General features: G+C 48.6%; 2 protein-coding genes across 5 annotated transcripts in view; one reads left to right on the top strand and one right to left on the bottom strand.

Annotated features, from left to right (window-relative positions):
• Positions 1 to 23,169, top strand: part of LOC115174838 (centrosomal protein of 85 kDa-like) — a 91,044-nt gene that overhangs the window by 44,623 nt on the left and 23,252 nt on the right. For both annotated transcript variants that reach the window (XM_029733770.1, XM_029733769.1), the window contains exon 3: positions 6,140 to 6,867. In XM_029733770.1, coding sequence (XP_029589630.1) covers positions 6,140 to 6,867 — 728 coding nt within the window. The remainder of the gene's footprint in view (positions 1 to 6,139; positions 6,868 to 23,169) is intronic.
• Positions 7,684 to 17,248, bottom strand: LOC115174839 (cardiac phospholamban). Of its 3 annotated transcripts, XM_029733771.1 has the most exons (3): positions 16,797 to 17,224; positions 10,138 to 10,487; positions 7,684 to 9,051 (listed from the first exon to the last, which is right to left on the bottom strand). In XM_029733771.1, the coding sequence occupies exons 2-3, from the start codon at positions 10,293 to 10,295 to the stop codon at positions 9,042 to 9,044; spliced, it is 168 nt and encodes a 55-aa protein (XP_029589631.1). In that variant the 5' UTR covers positions 10,296 to 10,487; positions 16,797 to 17,224; the 3' UTR covers positions 7,684 to 9,041. The 3 variants fall into 3 exon arrangements, 2 of the variants coding, with proteins under 2 accessions (XP_029589631.1, XP_029589632.1); XR_003871847.1 differs by lacking the exon at positions 10,138 to 10,487 and having other exon boundaries at positions 16,797 to 16,972; XM_029733772.1 differs by lacking the exon at positions 7,684 to 9,051 and having other exon boundaries at positions 10,134 to 10,487; positions 16,797 to 17,248.

Below are 23,169 nucleotides of genomic sequence, written 5' to 3'. Positions count from 1 at the left end.
CCCCAGCCTCTCCAGCTGCTCTGGCTACACCACTCCTCAACCCCCAGCCTCTCCAGCTGCTCTGGCTACACCACTCCTCAACCCCCAGCCTCTCCAGCTGCTCTGGCTACACCACTCCTCAACCCCCAGCCTCTACAGCTGCTCTGGCTACACCACTCCTCAACCCCCAGCCTCTACAGCTGCTCTGGCTACACCACTCCTCAACCCCCAGCCTCTACAGCTGCTCTGGCTACACCACTCCTCAACCCCCAGCCCCTCCAGCTGCTCTGGCTACACCACTCCTCAACCCCCAGCCTCTACAGCTGCTCTGGCTACACCACTCCTCAACCCCCAGCCCCTCCAGCTGCTCTGGCTACACCACTCCTCAACCCCCAGCCCCTCCAGCTGCTCTGGCTACACCACTCCTCAACCCCCAGCCCCTCCAGCTGCTCTGGCTACACCACTCCTCAACCCCCAGCCTCTCCAGCTGCTCTGGCTACACCACTCCTCAACCCCCAGCCCCTCCAGCTGCTCTGGCTACACCACTCCTCAACCCCCAGCCCCTCCAGCTGCTCTGGCTACACCACTCCTCAACCCCCAGCCCCTCCAGCTGCTCTGGCTACACCACTCCTCAACCCCCAGCCCCTCCAGCTGCTCTGGCTACACCACTCCTCAACCCCCAGCCTCTCCAGCTGCTCTGGCTACACCACTCCTCAACCCCCAGCCCCTCCAGCTGCTCTGGCTACACCACTCCTCAACCCCCAGCCTCTCCAGCTGCTCTGGCTACACCACTCCTCAACCCCCAGCCCCTCCAGCTGCTCTGGCTACACCACTCCTCAACCCCCAGCCCCTCCAGCTGCTCTGGCTACACCACTCCTCAACCCCCAGCCCCTCCAGCTGCTCTGGCTACACCACTCCTCAACCCCCAGCCCCTCCAGCTGCTCTGGCTACACCACTCCTCAACCCCCAGCCTCTCCAGCTGCTCTGGCTACACCACTCCTCAACCCCCAGCCCCTCCAGCTGCTCTGGCTACACCACTCCTCAACCCCCAGCCTCTCCAGCTGCTCTGGCTACACCACTCCTCAACCCCCAGCCCCTCCAGCTGCTCTGGCTACACCACTCCTCAACCCCCAGCCCCTCCAGCTGCTCTGGCTACACCACTCCTCAACCCCCAGCCTCTCCAGCTGCTCTGGCTACACCACTCCTCAACCCCCAGCCCCTCCAGCTGCTCTGGCTACACCACTCCTCAACCCCCAGCCCCTCCAGCTGCTCTGGCTACACCACTCCTCAACCCCCAGCCTCTCCAGCTGCTCTGGCTACACCACTCCTCAACCCCCAGCCCCTCCAGCTGCTCTGGCTACACCACTCCTCAACCCCCAGCCCCTCCAGCTGCTCTGGCTACACCACTCCTCAACCCCCAGCCCCTCCAGCTGCTCTGGCTACACCACTCCTCAACCCCCAGCCTCTCCAGCTGCTCTGGCTACACCACTCCTCAACCCCCAGCCCCTCCAGCTGCTCTGGCTACACCACTCCTCAACCCCCAGCCTCTCCAGCTGCTCTGGCTACACCACTCCTCAACCCCCAGCCCCTCCAGCTGCTCTGGCTACACCACTCCTCAACCCCCAGCCCCTCCAGCTGCTCTGGCTACACCACTCCTCAACCCCCAGCCTCTCCAGCTGCTCTGGCTACACCACTCCTCAACCCCCAGCCCCTCCAGCTGCTCTGGCTACACCACTCCTCAACCCCCAGCCCCTCCAGCTGCTCTGGCTACACCACTCCTCAACCCCCAGCCTCTCCAGCTGCTCTGGCTACACCACTCCTCAACCCCCAGCCTCTCCAGCTGCTCTGGCTACACCACTCCTCAACCCCCAGCCCCTCCAGCTGCTCTGGCTACACCACTCCTCAACCCCCAGCCCCTCCAGCTGCTCTGGCTACACCACTCCTCAACCCCCAGCCCCTCCAGCTGCTCTGGCTACACCACTCCTCAACCCCCAGCCTCTACAGCTGCTCTGGCTACACCACTCCTCAACCCCCAGCCTCTCCAGCTGCTCTGGCTACACCACTCCTCAACCCCCAGCCCCTCCAGCTGCTCTGGCTACACCACTCCTCAACCCCCAGCCTCTACAGCTGCTCTGGCTACACCACTCCTCAACCCCCAGCCTCTCCAGCTGCTCTGGCTACACCACTCCTCAACCCCCAGCCTCTCCAGCTGCTCTGGCTACACCACTCCTCAACCCCCAGCCCCTCCAGCTGCTCTGGCTACACCACTCCTCAACCCCCAGCCTCTACAGCTGCTCTGGCTACACCACTCCTCAACCCCCAGCCTCTCCAGCCCTCCAGCTGCTCTGGCTACACCACTCCACAACCCCCAGCCTCTCCAGCCCTCCAGCTGCTCTGGCTACACCACTCCTCAACCCCCAGCCTCTCCAGCCCTCCAGCTGCTCTGGCTACACCACTCCTCAACCCCCAGCCTCTCCAGCCCTCCAGCTGCTCTGGCTACACCACTCCTCAACCCCCAGCCTCTCCAGCCCTCCAGCTGCTCTGGCTACACCACTCCTCAACCCCCAGCCTCTCCAGCCCTCCAGCTGCTCTGGCTACACCACTCCTCAACCCCCAGCCTCTCCAGCCCTCCAGCTGCTCTGGCTACACCACTCCTCAACCCCCAGCCTCTCCAGCCCTCCAGCTGCTCTGGCTACACCACTCCTCAACCCCCAGCCCCTCCAGCTGCTCTGGCTACACCACTCCTCAACCCCCAGCCCCTCCAGCTGCTCTGGCTACACCACTCCTCAACCCCCAGCCCCTCCAGCTGCTCTGGCTACACCACTCCTCAACCCCCAGCCTCTACAGCTGCTCTGGCTACACCACTCCTCAACCCCCAGCCTCTCCAGCTGCTCTGGCTACACCACTCCTCAACCCCCAGCCCCTCCAGCTGCTCTGGCTACACCACTCCTCAACCCCCAGCCTCTACAGCTGCTCTGGCTACACCACTCCTCAACCCCCAGCCTCTCCAGCTGCTCTGGCTACACCACTCCTCAACCCCCAGCCCCTCCAGCTGCTCTGGCTACACCACTCCTCAACCCCCAGCCTCTCCAGCTGCTCTGGCTACACCACTCCTCAACCCCCAGCCCCTCCAGCTGCTCTGGCTACACCACTCCTCAACCCCCAGCCTCTACAGCTGCTCTGGCTACACCACTCCTCAACCCCCAGCCTCTCCAGCCCTCCAGCTGCTCTGGCTACACCACTCCTCAACCCCCAGCCTCTCCAGCCCTCCAGCTGCTCTGGCTACACCACTCCTCAACCCCCAGCCTCTCCAGCTGCTCTGGCTACACCACTCCTCAACCCCCAGCCTCTCCAGCCTCTCCAGCTGCTCTGGCTACACCACTCCTCAACCCCCAGCCTCTCCAGCCTCTCCAGCTGCTCTGGCTACACCACTCCTCAACCCCCAGCCTCTCCAGCCCTCCAGCTGCTCTGGCTACACCACTCCTCAACCCCCAGCCTCTCCAGCCTCTCCAGCTGCTCTGGCTACACCACTCCTCAACCCCCAGCCTCTCCAGCCTCTCCAGCTGCTCTGGCTACACCACTCCTCAACCCCCAGCCTCTCCAGCCTCTCCAGCTGCTCTGGCTACACCACTCCTCAACCCCCAGCCTCTCCAGCCTCTCCAGCTGCTCTGGCTACACCACTCCTCAACCCCCAGCCTCTCCAGCCTCTCCAGCTGCTCTGGCTACACCACTCCTCAACCCCCAGCCTCTCCAGCCTCTCCAGCTGCTCTGGCATTTTCTCTGACACACACTAACAAAGGACCACTTTGTCAGAACCTCAACTAGCCGTGTGCAAGTGTTTCTATTAGCTGAAGGTGAGCGGGAACTGAACGCATAAGAACTGAAAACCCACCAATGGAATCTGGGTGGCATGACAACAGGGTCTTTTCTCAGTACAAATCAGTCAAAGTAGGCTACTTCAGTACAACTTGTAAGCCAGTGCAATTGACCTCCATTCTGAACTAACGTTGCTTTCAAAATATTGCTGAATCTTTTAAGTTGATTGACCTTATAACTCGACAAAGGATAAAATCATAATGGATCATTTAATGCGTCTCCCAGTGCCATTTTTACATATTTGACAACATTGCGGTCGTTAGTCATGTGCATCTGGTGGATGTGATGTGAATGGCACTAATGAATAATTTAACATGAGGAGGGCTGACAGAAGGACTGCTCTGTCACTGTCCTGCCTGGCTGCCTCCTCCTCCATGACATCTCTGTCACTGCCCTGCCTGGCTGCCTCCTCCTCCATGACATCTCTGTCACTGCCCTGCCTGGCTGCCTCCTCCATGACATCTCTGTCACTGCCCTGCCTGGCTGCCTCCTCCATGACATCTCTGTCACTGTCCTGCCTGGCTGCCTCCTCCATGACATCTCTGTCACTGTCCTGCCTGGCTGCCTGCTCCTCCTCCATGACATCTCTGTCACTGTCCTGCCTGGCTGCCTCCTCCTCCATGACATCTCTGTCACTGTCCTGCCTGGCTGCCTCCTCCTCCATGACATCTCTGTCACTGTCCTGCCTGGCTGCCTGCTCCTCCTCCATGACATCTCTGTCACTGTCCTGCCTGGCTGCCTCCTCCATGACATCTCTGTCACTGTCCTGCCTGGCTGCCTCCTCCATGACATCTCTGTCACTGTCCTGCCTGGCTGCCTCCTCCTCCATGACATCTCTGTCACTGTCAGGGTACAGGACATTCAGCATCCTTCCCTGCGGTGCTCTTTTCTTTGGCCGAGGTTCTTTGGACTCTCTGTTTTTCTGGTCATCAGTCATTGAGATTCATTTGAAGGGACATTACACAGGGGTCTGTGTTGGCCAGGAGCAGTTTGGAGGACTGTACTGGAGGACTGTGGCGATGTTGGAGGACTGCCCTGACCTGTCACCATCAGACAGGTCCTCTGTCCTCCTCATCCGGTGGCAGATCAATGTGCTTTAGTTTAACCAACTGTTCAGTCCTCTGTGGTGTATGTTACCATGACAACTGTATTTCTCTATATAAAGGCATGACAAGGAATGACAAAGAAGTTGGCTTGAGCTGAGACCAAGCTACTGTCCACCCACTCTGCCCCAGCTTTCTCTGTGGCTTACTCTCCCCTCCTCTCCCTTTCCCCCCAAACCAAGCCAGGCTACTTACAGTACTTCTGGAACAGTACATTCCTGCTCTGCTGCATTGCAGAGTCCTCTAGTTTTAATAAGATGCACGGAAGCCCTGCTGGAGGCTTGATGTCTTTATATTTGTCTATTTGTGTAGATGATGAAAGTGTGATATGGGCCTCTGGTTGTTGCATGTTTCCCATGATGTGCTGATGTAATGGGCTGAAAGGAGTATTGGTTTGGACTCTTACCTCCATACTCATGGCTAACTAGTGGCTGTATTTTAGTGCTACGGTCTACAGTCGTACTAGTCCATAGGGTTCTTCCTATTAATTACAGGTGTAGACTAACAGTGACATGCTTACTTATGGGCCCTTCCCAACAAGGCAGAGAGAAACAAAGAGAAATGTATAAATCATAACAGAAGGAGTAAATCCACAGTGAGTAACTATAACTTGGTTATATACACGGGTACCAGCACAGAGTGGATGTGCAGGGGTACGAGGTCATGGAGATAGATATGTACATAGAGGGTAAAGTGACTAAGCAACAGGGTAGATAACAGATAGTAGCAGCAGCGTATGTGAAAAAAATGTGTTAGTGTAAAATTGGTTATTTGGTTACTTGGTTAACTATTTAACTAACTATGTATCAGTGTTATGGCTTGGGGGTAGAAGCTGTTCAGGGTCCTGTTGGTTCTAGGTGTACCGCTTGGTGTACCGCTTGCCCTGCAGAAGCAGACAGAACAGTCTATGAGTTAGACCTACTGCAGCCTTCTATGAACCAGGACACATAATGCCCAGTAATATGTATGAAATGCTTCTTGGAACCCACTGTGCAGTACAATGTTTAGAAGAATCACTCTGAAGCACCTCCTTTGTTCCCAAAGTCTGCACTTCCAATAAAGTTGTGGTCGTTTTGTTGTAGAAATGGATGTAGTTTGAATAAGTAAGATAGTCCACATATACTGTTCCTCTGTTCTGCTTCTCTAAGTGTCTTTCTCGTTCCCTCTCTCCTGTCCTTCAGACCAATCCAGCTCCAGCACCACACTGTCCTTCCAGCCACTGCGCTCCCAGGGTGCCATCCCCACAGCCCACGTCATGCCCTCACCCTCTTCTGGCTCCAAGCTCAGCACGGTACCCTCCCCTGGGGGCAGCCTCTGGTCCTCCTGCCAGCTGCCCTCGCCCCTCGACAGCCCCCTGGACATGAAGGACCCCCGGCCCGTCCGCCGCTGGTCCTCCCTCACCCGCCTCAGCGTCCAGGAGAAGTCCAGCCCCGTGGGCCGGGCAGCATACCGCACTGACCCCCACGGCTCCCTGGACAGAGGCATGCTGTACGGTTACAGACAGGACCCTCTGCGCCCCACAGAACCCTACCTATCCCAAGGGCTCCACCTGCGCTCCCCAGGGGCCGAGGCCCGGTACAAATACCCTCTAAGTACTAAGACAGACTCTCACTCGGCCTGCTCTTCCCCGCTCAAACCCAACACCTTAGACCTGACCTACAGTGCCTTACCGGAGACCAAGCACCCTGGCGTCGGGCTGACGGTACCCAGCCAGAGGGGCCTGCCGCTGGGCCACCAAGCAGTAGGAGGGTCCCCCATCCAGCCGGCGGTGAGGACCCAGATGTGGCTGAGTGAGCAGATGGAGTACCGGCCACCCGGACCTGGGACAGAGCTATGTGGGGGCTTGTCAGCCTGGCAACAGGAGCAGCAGCAGAGAGAGAGGTTGCGGCAGGAGGCCGAGCTCAACCAGGTGAGAGGAGGGGATGAGGAAGTTTAATTTTGTATTTATTTATTTCACCTTTATGTAACCAGGTAGACCAGTTGAGAACAAGTTTTCATTTACAACTGCGACCTGGCCAAGATAATGCAAAGCAGTGCGACAAAAACAACAACACAGAGTTACACAAACAAACGTACAGTCAATAACACAATAGAAAAATCTATGTACAGTGTGTGCAAATGTAGAAGATTAGAGAGGTAAGGCAATAAATAGGCCATGGAGGCGAAATAATTACAATTTAGCATTAATACTGGAGTGATAGATGTGCAGATGATGATGTGCAAGTAGAGATACTGGGGTGCAAAAGAGCAAGAGGGTAAGTAATAATATGGGGATGAGGTAGTTGGGTGTGCTATTTACAGATTGGCTGTGTACATGAACACTGCTCTGACAGCTGATGCTTAAAGTTAGAGAGGGAGACATAAGTCTCCAGTGATTTTTGCAGTTTTTCCAGATTTTTCCAGTCATTGGCAGCAGAGAACTGGAAGGAAGTAGGCTACAGTATCTGTTAGACAGCTAGTCAGGGGACTCTGTCAAGTGAACTGAATGCTGTTAGTTTGTTGTTGTGGGTGTTAACCTGCCAGATTTTCAGCACAATATGTGATGAGTCTGTACTCAAAGCTGGTCAGTATTTCCCTCCAAATTGTGCAGGTTCATGTAGGACTAAATATGAGGGCATGACGCCCTCTGGTGGGCGTCTGAGGCGTTGACGTTTTTCCTGGAGACAAAAGCACCTGCATTCCATCATTTTAATGAAGTCAATTTTGAATGAAGACAGACAAATGCTTTATAGTTTGTGTATTTTATCTTTATTTTATGACATTCTTTAGAAAATGCCGTGTGACATAAGAAAGTGTAAAGTGGAACCAGCGCCTGCAGGTAGACAACACGACAACACTTCTGCAGTAGTCATGCCTGTTTCATCTTCAGACTGTAGAGAGCTTCTCTGTGTTTAGCTGGTTTGGTGTATTTACTCTCTAGCTGTTCATTACTCTGACAAAACAAATGAATCAACTACTACTACTGAACACGGAAACATTTGCACTACAGCACTCAGTTATGTTAGGATATTGTAGTTACAATATTATATATCTCACTGAAAAGTTTTTATTTAGTCAGGTATCTGTTGTACTTATCAGCTACTAGATGAAGAGCAATCTGAGTCTCCAAAGGGAAGGACCCTAAGCTTCACTCAACAGTTACATAAACAACTCATATCACACAGCAAAGGACTATGGCTTTAATCATTTTCAGTTACATTTCAGTTGTCAGTTGTAACATGTGCTTTGGTCCTAATAGCTTTGAATAGTCAGTGACTGTGAGCGTTAAAGCTTTGAAATGATTGCTCTCTATGGCTCATATAAACCACAACTCTACAGTGAGGATCAGAGAGCATGGATGTGTCTCTGTGTTCAGTGCCCTGGCCAGAAGTAGATGGGGTGCAGTTTGGTGATTCTACCACTAGAGGGAGGTAAACTAAGTGTAAAGGAGGGCGTTCTATTGATCATGCCATGTCAACTTTATTTCATTTCTTTAGCATCAGTGGGTGGAGTTTCATCCTCCTGTTAATTCATATTTTGAGTCTTGCCATCCCATGTAACGATCTCATGGAATCCCAAACTCTTTTCTACTCTCCAAAAGCTCACAATGTTTACTTCTACTCCAACAGGTTCAATGGCCTTTCTTCAGTGATTTTTGATGTGAACTGTTGAATAATAATTAGCTGAAGTCATGGTGTATTTATATGACCAAATCAGAGGTAGAGGGACTCCCATCAGACCCTGTGGCCCTTGGGGACTGGAATTGCTCAACCTATGCCATGAGGTCATACTGTATGTCAGAGGTCAGAGGTTACATGAGTTTGACCAGGACAAGCATGAGGAGCAGCATGATGATGATGAGGAGGAAGTTGAGCATCAGGTTGAGTCCGCGGTTGTTGACCAGGTCCATGGTTTCACTCGACATGGAGAGGCTGGGTTGAGGCTGCAAATGCCCCAGGCAGAGTGATCAATTCTGGGCAAAGCTCTTCAGTTAAGAGGGTAATTCTGGAGGTGTCCTCAGGAAGACCAGGGATGGAGATGGTTTGATGGATCGTTACATCCCCCTGCTTAGCCCTCGCTGTGCTGTGGTGCTCGTTGGTTCAGCTACAGAGGTCTGGGAGGGAAAACAGGGGCCCAGTGAGAGACTGGAACACTATCACAGACATACACATGATCATCACACACATACAAGTCTGATTCCCTTGGGTTAATATTGTCAGTAAGTTTATTTCCTCTGTCTGTGTGTGTCTGTGAGTGTGTGTGTGTGTGTCTGTGAGTGTGTGTGTGTGTGTCTGTGTGTGTGTGTGTGTGTGTGTGTGTGTGTGTGTGTGTGTGTGTGTGTGTGTGTGTGTGTGTGTGTCTGCGTGTGTGTGTGTGTGTGTATGTGTGTATGTATGTCTGCGTGTGTGTGTGTGTGCGTTTGCGTGTGTGTGTGTGTGCGTATGTGTGTGTGTGTGTGTATGTGTGTATGTATGTGTGCGTCTGCGTGTGCGTGTGTGTGAGTGTGTGAGTGTGTGTGTGTGTGTGTGTCTAGCCCAGTGTAGCCAGGTGGCTGTAGGTGTTGAGTTCTAGTGAGGGGTGGCAGAGACACTGTGGTGGTGACAGGTGGCTGTAGGTGTTGAGTTCTAGTGAGGGGTGGCAGAGACACTGTGGTGTAGCCAGGTGGCTGTAGGTGTTGAGTTCTAGTGAGGGGTGGCAGAGACACTGTGGTGTAGCCAGGTGGCTGTAGGTGTTGAGTTCTAGTGAGGGGTGGCAGAGACACTGTGGTGTAGCCAGGTGGCTGTAGGTGTTGAGTTCTAGTGAGGGGTGGCAGAGACACTGTGGTGGTGACAGGATGTGGAGGATGGATGACAGAGCTACAGAAGGGTGACGTGTGTGACACAGAACTGACATAAACTGCATCTGGGACCAACAATCTTCTACTGCAACTCACACACTGCACCTTTATAGTGTTATAATGAGTGATTATAGTTGTGTCATTAAAATCAGGCAGAATATATGAAACTCTACAAAACAGAATCTGATCTTATTCTACACAAATTCCTTTCAATTTAAAACCAGTTTACAAAATACTAGGATAATCTCCATGTTTGCCTCCCAATCCCCTCCTCCCCTCCCCTTCCATTGTTTGGCCCTCTTGAGAGGTCATGGCCCTGTTGGGCTGTAGCCTGACCCCTCCCGGCCCCTCTGAGGCCCTCACATCAACAACACGATGATGTAGATGAGCAGCAGGCAGATGAGGATGAGGCTGAAGTTGACAAAGAGCTCCTGCAAGTTCTGCTTGGCCTGGGGGGGCACGTCCACCACCATGGAGGCCCTGCGGATGGCCGAGCGCATCGTGTGCTGCACCTTCTCCATGCTGAGGCTCGGTGCTGGGCAGTGAGAGGGAGTGAAGGGGCGAGAGTGCACTCTAGTGGTGACCGGAGGTTAGTGCAGGACAGATGGACAGAGAGGTGGTGCAGATGATAGTGTAGTGGTGGGGTGGGTGATGGAGGGAGGTGGTGGAGGTGACAGGAGTGGTCCCGGTGCCCAGGGTCTGGTGGAGCTGAGCTGGGGGTTGGGGGCAGCAGAGAAGGTAGAGTCAGTGAGCATGCAGAAGACACAAACAGAAACACACTGTGGAACGGACTCAGGAGGAAATGATCAGTCACATACTGTTCATTACTTAAAGGGTTGAACTGAAGGACACATTTTTCTCCACCTTAACCCATCATGGCCAACAACAGGAATAATAATCAAACACCACTCACTTTGGGGGCCTCATAACCTCAGGCTTTATAATCTATCACAGATCTCCTATCTCCAGTGATTCTGCTCTCGAGTCCGGCGTGTTTGGACAGTTCTTCCCTCCTCTCAAGGCAGACCACACAGAGGGGAGGTTAATAGATTGATGATAAAAATGGACTCCAACCTCCAGTCTTCTCACATAATTAATTCCTCTCTATAAATGATCTTTTCCAGCTGGCCGGATATGGCCAATCTTATTTGAAATTATGAAGGATGCACCGCTATTTTTTCTGAAAAGGAGAACGGTTTTGTACTTTTCTCTCTAAGAGGTTTAGAAGTTGCTTATCGAGTCGAGAGCGAGGTCTGAAGTGATGTTTGTAACCCAGGATGTATCCGTTTGGTATTCAGGGTGTATTTGGCTTGTTTTTAAATGTGCCTTTGTATATTTTGGTATATTTGGTGGTGATGCTGTAGGTGGATGATTATTCGATGATTATATGTGGAATATGTGTTTCATGTACTGCACCCGCAGTCTGACAACTGCACGGTGGAGAAAGTAGGAGTTGTATAAGGTGTGTCCTATTGATCTGGCTTCACTGCATTATCTCAGGCAGTGCGTTATATGATAAAACCTGCTGGAGATCGCACCCCTTATTGGAACACACACTTCTGACTGCTGATGTGACCCATTCAAACAGCTCAGTGGCTGAGGTGGTGCTGGTGAGATTACTGTGGGTAAAACTCTCCGCCATTTTGTGCCGAGAATATCTTCCTTGCATTGTGATCGTCAGAGCAGCCCCACTTCTCTCTACTCCATCCAGACAGGAATTATCCCTCCTTCCAGACTCCTCTCTCCCCACCGGGTCTCCTCAGTGATGGGCATGCCCAGGGAAGGTGAGGGTCTGTGAGTCCCTCTCCCAGCTCTTCCCCTGGGCCCTGCTGGTTCCCTGAAGGGAGGGAGTTATTTGGCCAGACGGTGGCCAGGCCCGCTGACGACCTGCTGACAGCAGTTATCTGCCAGGCTCCAGCTATGTGCCTGCGGGTATTCTTAGGGCTGACCTTTGGCTATCTCACAGGGGTGGAGTCCATTTCAACACTAGCCAAACCTAAACCCCTCTTAAACATGCTTCTGACCCTGTGGACACCAGCAGGGAGGAGGGAGGGGAACTGGGAGAGGGGTGCCAAGCATGGGCATGGAGCAGGGGAGTGTGGATTAAATGTTGAATCTGAGGAATATCTAGAGTCCTGATAATAAATCTGTGATGACTAAGGCCCTTTCCTCTATCCACTATAGCACCTGGCTAATCACTGTGATCACTAGCTCTGTGATCTCCTACAGATCTCTGCTACAGAGCCAAAAAACACTAAGAGAGCAGTCTGTCTCATAGCAGACAATGAAATCTCAGCTCGTAGAATGCTGCATAGAACATTATTTTCGTACATTTCTCATGTTTTGGAGTTGTTGTTGACATTCCATTGTGGTTGAGAGGAATGCTAGGCTATTTCCTGCTGTTCACTGGAGCTCCCAGCCTGAGAGCTTCCAGCTCTGGAGTGGTCATGAGAGTTGCCCTCCTTCATGTCAAGACAAGGGGGCATAATAAGTTCATTAATAATAACATCTCCCTTGGCACCACTAAACATGTCACCATCTATTCATTCACTGCCCCCTGGGTTCACCCACCCACTAGTATTTTACAGCTGCCAGCATGCATCTCTCTTTCACTCAAACAGTGTGAAGCGCTGTGTGCTCTAAACAACTATTGGCTAGTTCTTCTGTCTGTCAAGAAATGGTGCAGGGTATCGGTTGAGTCTGCTGCAACGATTGAATTAGATTAGATTGGATTGGGCTCCCGAGTGGCGCAGCGGTCTAAGGCACTGCATCTCAGTGCTAGAGGCGTCACTACAGACCCTGGTTCGTTTCCAGGCTGTCTCACAATCGGCCGTGATTGGGAGTCCCATAGGGCGGCGCACAATTGTCCCAGCGTCGTTATGGTTTGGCCGGGGTAGGCCATCATTGTAAATAAGAATTTGTTCTTAACTGACTTGCCTAGTCAGCTCTCATTTCTCCAGACAAAACACTCACAGTCACTCGTCTCAGAGCACAAGCCTCCACTTCTCCAAACATCGTGTATGAATCAGAATCCGTAGTCATCAAAGCTAGACTTTGCTGAGGCCATATGGTTGTTTTTGTCTGTCAACTTGGCAGTAGGCCTACTTTGTCTGTCCGTATAATTATTCCATTGCTGACGTCGTTATGTGGTGATCCAAGCCCATGCTTGCTATTATTATTTATTATAGCCCAGGTTCGTTTACTGGGCGTCAGATCATTAGATAATACAACGACAAATGTAGATAATAAAATGACAAATGTAGATAGTTTATTTTGATTGTACAAATGTTAGGCATGGAGATTATCTTAATGGCTTAGGCGAAGTGTCGGGAGAGAAATGTTTTGCTCCTCTCGAAAGTGAAAGTAATTACGAATATGAGTATGATGAGATCGGCACACCCATAGTTGAAACCCTACGGGGACGTTGTTTTGATTTAAAACCCAAACCCACCATTCTTCTTCATAAAAATGCCGGCATGGTTCTAAGGAGCCAGTGGGTGAAAAACAAAGAAGAACATTAAATCGAATCAAACCTAAGAAGGAAATCCTTCTGAAGCCTGGCAGAAGCATTCCCATGCCAATAATGTTGGTGTTTTTAAAATGTTCTGCTCTCTTGGCATAGTTGCTGGGATAATAAGTCATGTGGAGGCAGGGAGAGGAAAGCTTCCAATAGGCTTGGCCGTTAAACTGAACATTCCATGATGGCATCACACAGTAATGTACAGGGAACTGGACATCAGTGTGGTTGTGTGTACAGGAGAGAGCATTAGTTAGTGTCCTCCACAGGCAACAGTGACCGCCAATGTTAAACAGACCCAATTACAGTACATACAGCAGTGTGAACTGTGGTCAATGAATGGACGACTAAAAAATGTCTGTTCTATTCAAACAAAAATCCTCTTCATATCAGCCTCTTCCACCAGGTAATATTGAAATATAGATTACAATGAAATGAGAAGTGATTATCGGTAGGCTTGGGTTAGGAGATACGTTAGGAGATAAAGCAGATTGCCTTCTTCATTTCACCCGTCACATTATTGTACATTATGAAGTTTACCGTAGTTCTCCAGAACAGTTGAGCCAGTCGCGTGTTTGTTTGGAAATAGCACAACGGGAGAAAGCGGGAGCAGGTCCAGCTGTGCATTAACAGGGGTCAATACACAGCTGGACCATCATATTGTGTTAGCTTTCTACCGTGTTTGAGAAGTCAAAGCCCTTTGGATGAGATATCTGTACAGCTGCTACTGCAGCTTGATTTCCTTGTTTTTTTTCTCCTCTCCTCTCCTCCGTTTTCCTAGATAAATGTTGCTATATGCACAATAGCAAAGTTAATCAGCATATTGGTGTTGAGAGCAATGCGGTGGAGGCAGCAGCAGAATAAGGAGACGAGAAAACAGCCCTTGACTTATTGTCTAAGAAAAATGAGGAGAGAGGAAACCACAACTAAATAATGTCTATAATCAATAACCTAACTGTTAAATGTGCCTGGCTTTATAAATCATCTATATATATATATACACACAGAAATAAGACAGATCCTGCTTCTGTTGCCTGTTTGAGTGTTTGTTTAATAGCCTACTGATTCCGTGAGCACCAAGCCTCACACACCCACAACAAGTCGGATAAACAATTTCACAAATTGGTCTGTTTTTAATCTTTGTTATGCTGTAATAAAGGCTTTACACTTTGTTTTTCATTAGAATAGCCTCTGGCATTATTATTTAGTGTTGTTTACACTGTTCCAAATGGTCAGAAAATGTATATTTATAATAATAATAACCCTTCTTATTGTTATTATTACTATTATTATTATTATTATTATTATTATAATAATAAGTAATGTCATTATCATTAGTAGGCTTAGTATAGCAGCCTTGTATAACCACCATTGAGCTGTAGGCCTAAGAGCGCATCCTGTTTAGTCTTTATAGCGTAACTTACTGAGGACTATATTTCAATACTTTTATAGGCTACTGTATCAATCGATCATTAATTTGTTCATGTCATCACACAGCATTCGAGCCATTCATGATTTGAAATGCAATCAAGCATTTTAGTTTGAAAATAAAATAACAAAGCGAACCTTGAATAATTAGCATAAACAATAAATAAACCGTTCCGTTTCGTAAATTGCATTCAGTTTTTAGTCTTTGCTGTAATAAAGGCTTTACAAAAAAACATTACAACAGACTCTCTGGTACGCTTATAATTTATTTAATGTTGTTTACATTGTTCCAAACGGTCAGAAAAATGATATTGCAATCTAACAGCATCTGTTTGGCATACATAATATGCACGAAGCATTTGCTCCTTACCTTCTTTTTCTTTATCTCCAGTATTTTCCACAACTAGTCACATTTATTCCACACATCTGACTTCCCCTTTACCTCCTGAGCAACCAGTAAACTTTGTCACGTCCTCTGCATCCATTTTGTTTGTTATAACCAATTTTTTTATGTGATTATGATATGCTGTCAGGCCCTATTGGTCACGTGCATGCGATGCATACATGTGTCAGGTAAAGAGAGCAAGGGTTGAGGGAATAGGGAATGTTTTTCCTAAACAAATGAGGGATTTCGGTTATAGAACTTTTCAGCCAGTAATAGCTGTAATTATGTTGCAGCTTCAGCACAACGGACAGCGCGATAAACACTGTTCTGTGGTGGTCGCTGCAGCAGTGACGAGAGAGAGACAATGGGTGCTAGTCACACCATCACTCGCTGTCATTTTTTTTACACAGCGCAGCAAGTCTGAGCCCGGTCCGGCACAATCAAATTAATTGCGGTTTGACCCCCTCTAGTCATTTGTGTCTTAATTATTTCATCAAACAGTGAGCTTAAAGCGTCAGATAAGCTCAGTGCATATGGTTGATTTGATTAAAATACATAGGATGTGTCTATATATGGAAAAATACACGTAAAATTTCAACCAATCGATTGATCAAAAGAACAGACACCTCGGTTGACCAAGATTGTTTTTGTCAGGGACATCCTTAGTACACAGTACTGTTCTTAGTACACAGTACTGTTCTTAGTACACAGTACTGTTTTTCCTTCAGACAAGCATGCATCAAAACTTTGTTCATTTGCACAATGTCTCTCGTTCACATGTAAATGTCCAAACTCACTAAAAATGGCATTCAGTAGCTCCTACCTATATATATATATATATATATATATATATATATATATATATATATATTATATATATATATATATAACTTTGTGAGCCAGATTGGCCTATTTAGCAAGCAGCCTCCATGGAATTTCACTATTACTTGTGCTAATTTTGTTAGCATTCTGGTAATTGACGCCCAAGGGGCTTTTTTGTGTGTTTTTGTCACCCCCTTGTGTACTAAGCCGGTCATACCGTAAATCCCAGTGTGAGACAAGGACGGTATGACGATATGAAAATCTGGATACTGCCCAACCCTGCACTGAGGCAAGCCAGAATGGGTCATTTCATTCCTGTTCTTTCCTCCAGTGTGTGATTTGTTGGTTGGTGGTAACCTTTTCCTGTCCACAGACTACCCTCTCATTTCAGTAAATGCAAGGCCTTTGCCAGATGCAAATGTAGGTGTTGAGGATAGGTCATGGCTGGCCTCTGATTGGTGTGTCTCTCGTGCTGTGAACTACTTTGTATGTTTAGACAGGAGGACAGTTATGTTCAATACTGTTTTGTCCCAGACTGCAGTTCACCATTGTCTCAGGATTTAGCCTTGATAACAACACTATTGCGTATCAGAAAATCATCATTACTCTCGAGACAAGTATAACTTCTCATGTATTTTTGTGAGTTTCTTTATCTTTTTGAACTCCTGTTAGAGCTGGACCTGGTGATTACATTTAAGATACTTTTTGGAGCCCTCCAAAAATGCATTGTTATTAGTTTGAAATTAATGTAGATCATATCATTTCAGCCCAAGTTTAGCTGGAACTATATTACCTTTTTTCCCTCTTCTCCTTACTACAGAGAACGTTGACACACGCATAGACAAATCGTCATCAGGATTGTGTTCTTACCTGCTCCAGCGGGGTGGATGGATTAATGGATAGATGGATGGGTAGATTCTGCTCTGGAGGTCACAGACAGTCTGGTGAGGAGGCTGGGAGAAAGGCTGGGAGTCCACCAGGCGAGAAGGTTCTCTGGCAGCTCTCTACACTATGTCATCTAGTTTATGGGAGGAAAATCAGATGGGCGGAGAGTAGAGAATAGAGAGGGGGAGAGAGGGAAGGGACAGAGGGATGTAGCTGCCTGGGGGGAGTGGCATCACTGGTATGGGGTCTGTTTATCCTGGATGGGCCAACCCCCTCACCTGGCATATATAGGTTAATACCACTGGGTTTGATGTTATCAGGACTGGTTCTCTTCCTCCCTCTCTAGGAAGAAGTCTGCTGCTGGAGGACCTAAACCATCTGAAACCCCTGAGGAGTTGTGTGTCTTCACATTCTTGTCTGCTAGTTAGGTTCCACTGGGTTGTTCTGAAATGACAAATGTAGGCTGATTATCACTCATGAAAGTCATGAGCAGTCATGACTGTTGCTGTTGATGTTATTTTTCACTCTCACGAGAATGAATCGGCGTTCTTGGAAAGTCTCCTGAGAAAAGAATCATCAACAACATTGCTTACTGGTTTCTTATTGAGAATTCATTTTGCCAGATGCAGTATGTTCTCCATCAGTGTTTCTGGCTTCCATTCAAGCAGGTTGGGATAGCTTGTCTCATAGCTGCAGCTCCAGTGTGAGCATGCTTCCTAACCCACATAGCCCATGTTTGAAGGATTGTCTAGTGCTGTTTCATGCAGTCAGTCCTCTCTATGCCCCTGTATCAGAGAAAACACAGTGGTCATCAATCTCTCCAGGGATTCTGGATCTGGGAACTTTCCTGCACTGTTTTTCAGCCCCAAAATATAAACAATATCCTGCCTTTTTGGCTCTTCTGTCTTCCTTAAAAGGAGCTTTCAGCTGGGTCTTGACTCAATCAAAGCAAGCTCCAAAATGTCTGTTGCTTTGGACAATGAGGAAGAGCGTTAGGGCGACATGCTTCGTCCCTGTTTCCTGTGCATCAGGGAGGGTACTGTTCTTGGCACCCCCTCCTGCGGTGGCACAGGTATGCCCTCACATGCTGGATGCCAGCGGTCGGTGCCCTTCATTAGAGGTTTAATGAAGCATGTCACCCAAGCTGTGGCTTACTGATTGTATTCTCCACACACACCCACTGGAGCAGAGAAACAAAAACACGCACGCACACACGCACGCACACACACCCACTGGAGCGGAGAAACAAAAACACACACGCACACACATACATACACATACACCATTCATACCTATCTCTGCAGGGCTTTGTCCCAAAGCTTGCTATCCCTGTCCCCCAAATCCTCTCATCTTTTGGGGGGATTAAGAGAGAGAGAGAGAGACACATAGGTGTATATCAGAACCTGTTGTTTAGCTAGTTCATTAAAGTCCAAGCACGAGTGTGGGTCTCGTTAATTGTGACCTTCTGTGGTCGTTGGGTTGGTTTGCAGCCTGTGTTTAGTGCATGTAACAGCCGTGTGTATGCGTAAACACAGGGAGCAGTGGGTAATAAGCAGGTCACAGTGTGTTGCAGCTGGCATGGCGGTGCCCTCTGGCTGCGTGTGAAGGCCAAGGCCATGCTTTAGGAGCAGAACATCCACGTCTCTCGGCTCCGTGTCCCAGACCACACAGCTCTATCCCTCACCTGTCAACACACTGACTCCTCCCAGCTTGGTGCCTTATTGTTCCTTCAGGCGCTCTGTTTGTGTGTGTGTGCGTGCATGTGTTTGTGTGTGTGTGTGTGTGCACACATTTGTGCGGGTTCATACACAGTCGCACACACTTTTAACCCTTTATACTCGTGACAATTGGCCTATATTGATAGGGCTAAATTGACATTTGTGTTACAGAAGAAATATGAAGTGCATTTGGGCTTCCGAGTGGCGCAGCGGTCTAAGGCACTGCATCGCAGTGCTAGAGGCGTCACTACAGACCCTGGTTTGATTCCAGGCTGTATCACAACCGGCCGTGATTTGGAGTCCCATAGTGCTGCTCACAGTTGGCCCGGCGTCGTCCGGGTTAGGGTTTGGCCGGGGTAGGCCGTCATTGTAAATAAGAATTTGTTCTTAACTGACTTGCCTCGTTAAATGAAATATAATAAGCATGGTAGCAATTTAAAGGGACCAGTGTGGAGATTATGGGAATATTATTAGACCTAAGGTGAGGACACAACAATTCACCTGACACAAGACTGAATCCAAACTGTGCATTTTACATTCATGTAATTTTCAGCTGATTTGTTGATAACGAAATCTGAACATATTCTGGATACATTCAGTAAGATGATAAGACAATTCCTGGAAAATTTGGGGTAGGTGCAACATAAGACCAAAAAATGAAAAGGGTTTGAGTGAGAGGACTAACTGGTGTCTCCACGTGGCCTCTCCACAGTGTGCACAGTTCCTAAGTCATTTCAATGCACTTTATGACTCTAAGAAGAGTCTTCAACTGTAAGGTACTTTTTTGAGCTCTCCTAGCTGTGTCGTTGAGGAACTAGAGCAAGCAGACGTGTAGTTATTTTGTTTGGAACACAACCCTGTATCCCCGCCATCACACAATTACTGGTGTTGTTCACGCAATCCAAAAACGCTCCATTATAAACCGCAATCTGGGTCAGGTGGGAATTATTTGAAAGCTTGTTCTATTGCCAACATGACTAGCTAAGTTATAAAATACAATCTTACAGTGTTAGGCTTTCACAGGACAGTTCAGAGAAACTGGTTATCATGTTGGTGTGTATAGAAAGGAGTCAGGTGTGTCAATTTCTTCACAATAAACAAACACAGGCTCATTCTGTTCAGAACAACCCAGGACATGACGACATGTCATCTTGTAGCTGTACATCAAACATAGAGATCATGAACATTGACAGTGTATATGCTATGGGTTTTATGATTTGGAGATATGAAGTGCACATTTGGACTAACGGGTGTTTGGCTTGCTTGTACGACATCAAAGTGGTATTTATTACGTCTCATCTTGCAAAATACATTGAGTCGTCTTAATTTACAGCATTTCCCTCACTCACATTTGCAAAAGTTGCCCAATTAGCGGGAGGGATGAGGGAAACTTCTTGTTGCGTGTGGTGCTCAAGTTCCCAAAGGCCGTCAGTCCAAACTTTATGACCCACTGTCCCTAAGCTCCATGTGACTAACCTTCCAGTCTCACCAGAGCATGTGGACAGCGATTACACCCCAATTTACTGGGTTTTGTGGTCACTTGTCTGAAAGTCATATGATGCAGTCCACACCAGTCCAGCAGGCACCATTTTGACCCATTAAGGTCATGTGGGTCAGTTGTAACTACATTATATGGTGGAGTTGGCTCTGAATGTATAGCCTAATGCATTCTCTGCTCAAATCAGGGCAGTTCCTGTCCCAATGTTTCAATGCTCGGGGGAGACGTGTCAATGCTCGGGGGAGGTGTGGGCAAGGCTGGGAGAGAGAGCTGAAAGCTGGGGTGTCTGGACTGGACTGGGAGGAGGGTGGCGGGGGCGATAACGTTCTGGGAATTGGCAGCAGATTAGCTGTGCTATTTGACAAAGTGGAGCTCACCTCGCCTCGCCACGGAAGTAGCCGGGGGACAGGGAGTCAGGAGAGAGAGTAAATGGAGGGAGAGAGAGAAAAAAGGAAAGAAGGAGAGAGGAAAGAGAGGTTCAGGCTTTTCTCTCCTCCATACTGCCCCACCATATTAAAGTATAATGACTTTGCCTGCCAGGTCTCCAGGCTCTCCTAGACCTCCCCTCCAGCAGAGAGCCATAGAGAGAGCCAATCATTAGCCTGCTTGGCTCTCAGGTGTCATTTGAAGTAAGCCATCTCCACAGGAAGTCATGGAAGTTGTGTTGTGCCGAATGTGCCAGGTTCATTTTAAATGGTGACATATCGATACAGCTTAAACCTGCCCCAAAGCCAAATGCTGACCTCGACTGGATGGTCCAAGATAGACTTGGTGAAACATGCTATTTCTGTTGGAAGTAGAAAATATAAGGAAGCTGATACAACTGCACTCTTTCATTGTGTAACTCTAGCTAGTGAGCTGTAGTAGCAGTAGGTGCTAACAAGCTAGCAATGTTCACTTCTCTCAGTGTAACATAGCTGTGCCATGTTACTTGTAACTCAAGCCACACTAACTAGCCAGCAGCACCTTTGAACAGTAGGCCTAACATAATTACAGTATGCTGCTGTAATCTGATCTGATCTTTAAGTAACAAGCTCTGCCAGGAAGATAGTCATTTGACATTCCGACCATTTGGGACAGTGTAAACAACACTAAATACATACGTTTACCAGAGAGTCTGTACTAACGGAAAAAATATAGATAAAGCCTTTATTACAGAAGACTGAAAACAGTTGCATGCATTCGTGAATTGTGTTTTATTTATTGCTTAGGCTAATTATTCAAAGCTCCCTTTGTTGTTTCATTTAAAAACTAAAATGCTTGATTGCATTTCAAGCATGAATGTCTCGTATGCTGTGTGATGGCATGAACGAATGAATGATTGATTGATGCAATAGCCTATAGAAGTATTGAAATATAGGCCTAAGTAAGTTATATATATATATATTACACTGCTCAAAAAAATTAAGGGAACACTTAAACAACACAATGTAACTCCAAGTCAATCACACTTCTGGGAAATCAAACTGTCTACTTAGGAAGCAACACTGATTGACAATAAATTTCACATGCTGTTGTGCAAATGGAATAGACAACAGGTGGAAATTATAGGCAATAAGCAAGACACCCCCAATAAAGGAGTGGTTCTGCAGGTGGGGACCACAGACCACTTCTCAGTTCCTATGCTTCCTGGCTGATGTTTTGGTCACTTTTGAATGCTGGCGATGCTTTCACTCTAGTGGTAGCATGAGACGGAGTCTACAACCCACACAAGTGGCTCAGGTAGTGCAGCTCATCCAGGATGGCACATCAATGCGAGCTGTGGCAAGAAGGTTTGCTGTGTCTGTCAGCGTAGTGTCCAGAGCATGGAGGCGCTACCAGGAGACAGGCCAGTACATCAGGAGACGTGGAGGAGGCCGTAGGAGGGCAACAACCCAGCAGCAGGACCGCTACCTCCGCCTTTGTGCAAGGAGGAGCAGGAGGAGCACTGCCAGAGCCCTGCAAAATGACCTCCAGCAGGCCACAAATGTGCATGTGTCTGCTCAAACGGTCAGAAACAGACTCCATGAGGGTGGTATGAGGGCCCGACGTCCACAGGTGGGGGTTGTGCTTACAGCCCAACACCGTGCAGGACGTTTGGCACTTGCCAGAGAACACCAAGATTGGCAAATTCGCCACTGGCGCCCTGTGCTCTTCACAGATGAAAGCAGGTTCACACTGAGCACGTGACAGACGTGACAGTGTCTGGAGACGCCGTGAAGAATGTTCTGCTGCCTGCAACATCCTCCAGCATGACCGGTTTGGCGGTGGGTCAGTCATGGTGTGGGGTGGCATTTCTTTGGGGGGCCGCACAGCCCTCCATGTGCTCGCCAGAGATAGCCTGACTGCCATTAGGTGCCGAGATGAGATCCTCAGACCCCACAGACTGTCCAGGAGTTGGCGGATGCTTTAGTCCAGGTCTGGGAGGAGATCCCTCAGGAGACCATCCGCCACCTCATCAGGAGCATGCCCAGGCGTTGTAGGGAGGTCATACAGGCACGTGGAGGCCACACACACTACTGAGCCTCATTTTGACTTGTTTTAAGGACATTACATCAAAGTTGGATCAACCTGTAGTGTGGTTTTCCACTTTAATTTTGAGTGTGACTCCAAATCCAGACCTCCATGGGTTGATAAATTGGATTTCTATTGATTATTTTTGTGTGATTTTGTTGTCAGCACATTCAACTATGTAAAGAAAAAAGTATTTAATAAGATTATTTCTTTCATTCAGATCTAGGATGTGTTAAGTGTTCCCTTTATTTTTTTGAGCAGTGTATATATGTATAGACCTGAGTAATATATATACATAAATGCGACTGCTCGACTAAAGAACTCTCCGTCGACCAACAGCCTATCAACCAAACAATGGACCAGTCAACTAAATGGGGTCAGCCCTAACACTCAGTGTATGTGGGACATGTTATACAAGATGATTTGGTTCCTGGTTCTTTAGGCTCATTTTGTGTGTGTGTGTGTGTGTGTGTGTGTGTGTGTGTGTGTGTGTGTGTGTGTGTGTGTGTGTGTGTGTGTGTGTGTGTGTGTGTGTGTGTGTGTGTGTGTGTGTGTGTGTGTGTGTGTGTGTGTGTGTGTGTGTGTGTGTGTGTGTGTTTCTATCTCCCTGTATGGTGCAGATAAATGAAACTTGACGTTTGGCATTTCC

The sequence above is a fragment of the Salmo trutta genome, chromosome 35, assembly GCF_901001165.1.
Source record: "Salmo trutta chromosome 35, fSalTru1.1, whole genome shotgun sequence".
NCBI lineage: Eukaryota > Metazoa > Chordata > Actinopteri > Salmoniformes > Salmonidae > Salmo > Salmo trutta.
This window is presented reverse-complemented; position numbering and strand designations above follow the sequence as displayed.

Coding starts and splice junctions, on each gene's coding strand:
- LOC115174839 (XM_029733771.1), bottom strand. CDS start 10,295: ATGGAGAAGGTGCAGCACACGATGCGCTCGGCCATCCGCAGGGCCTCC.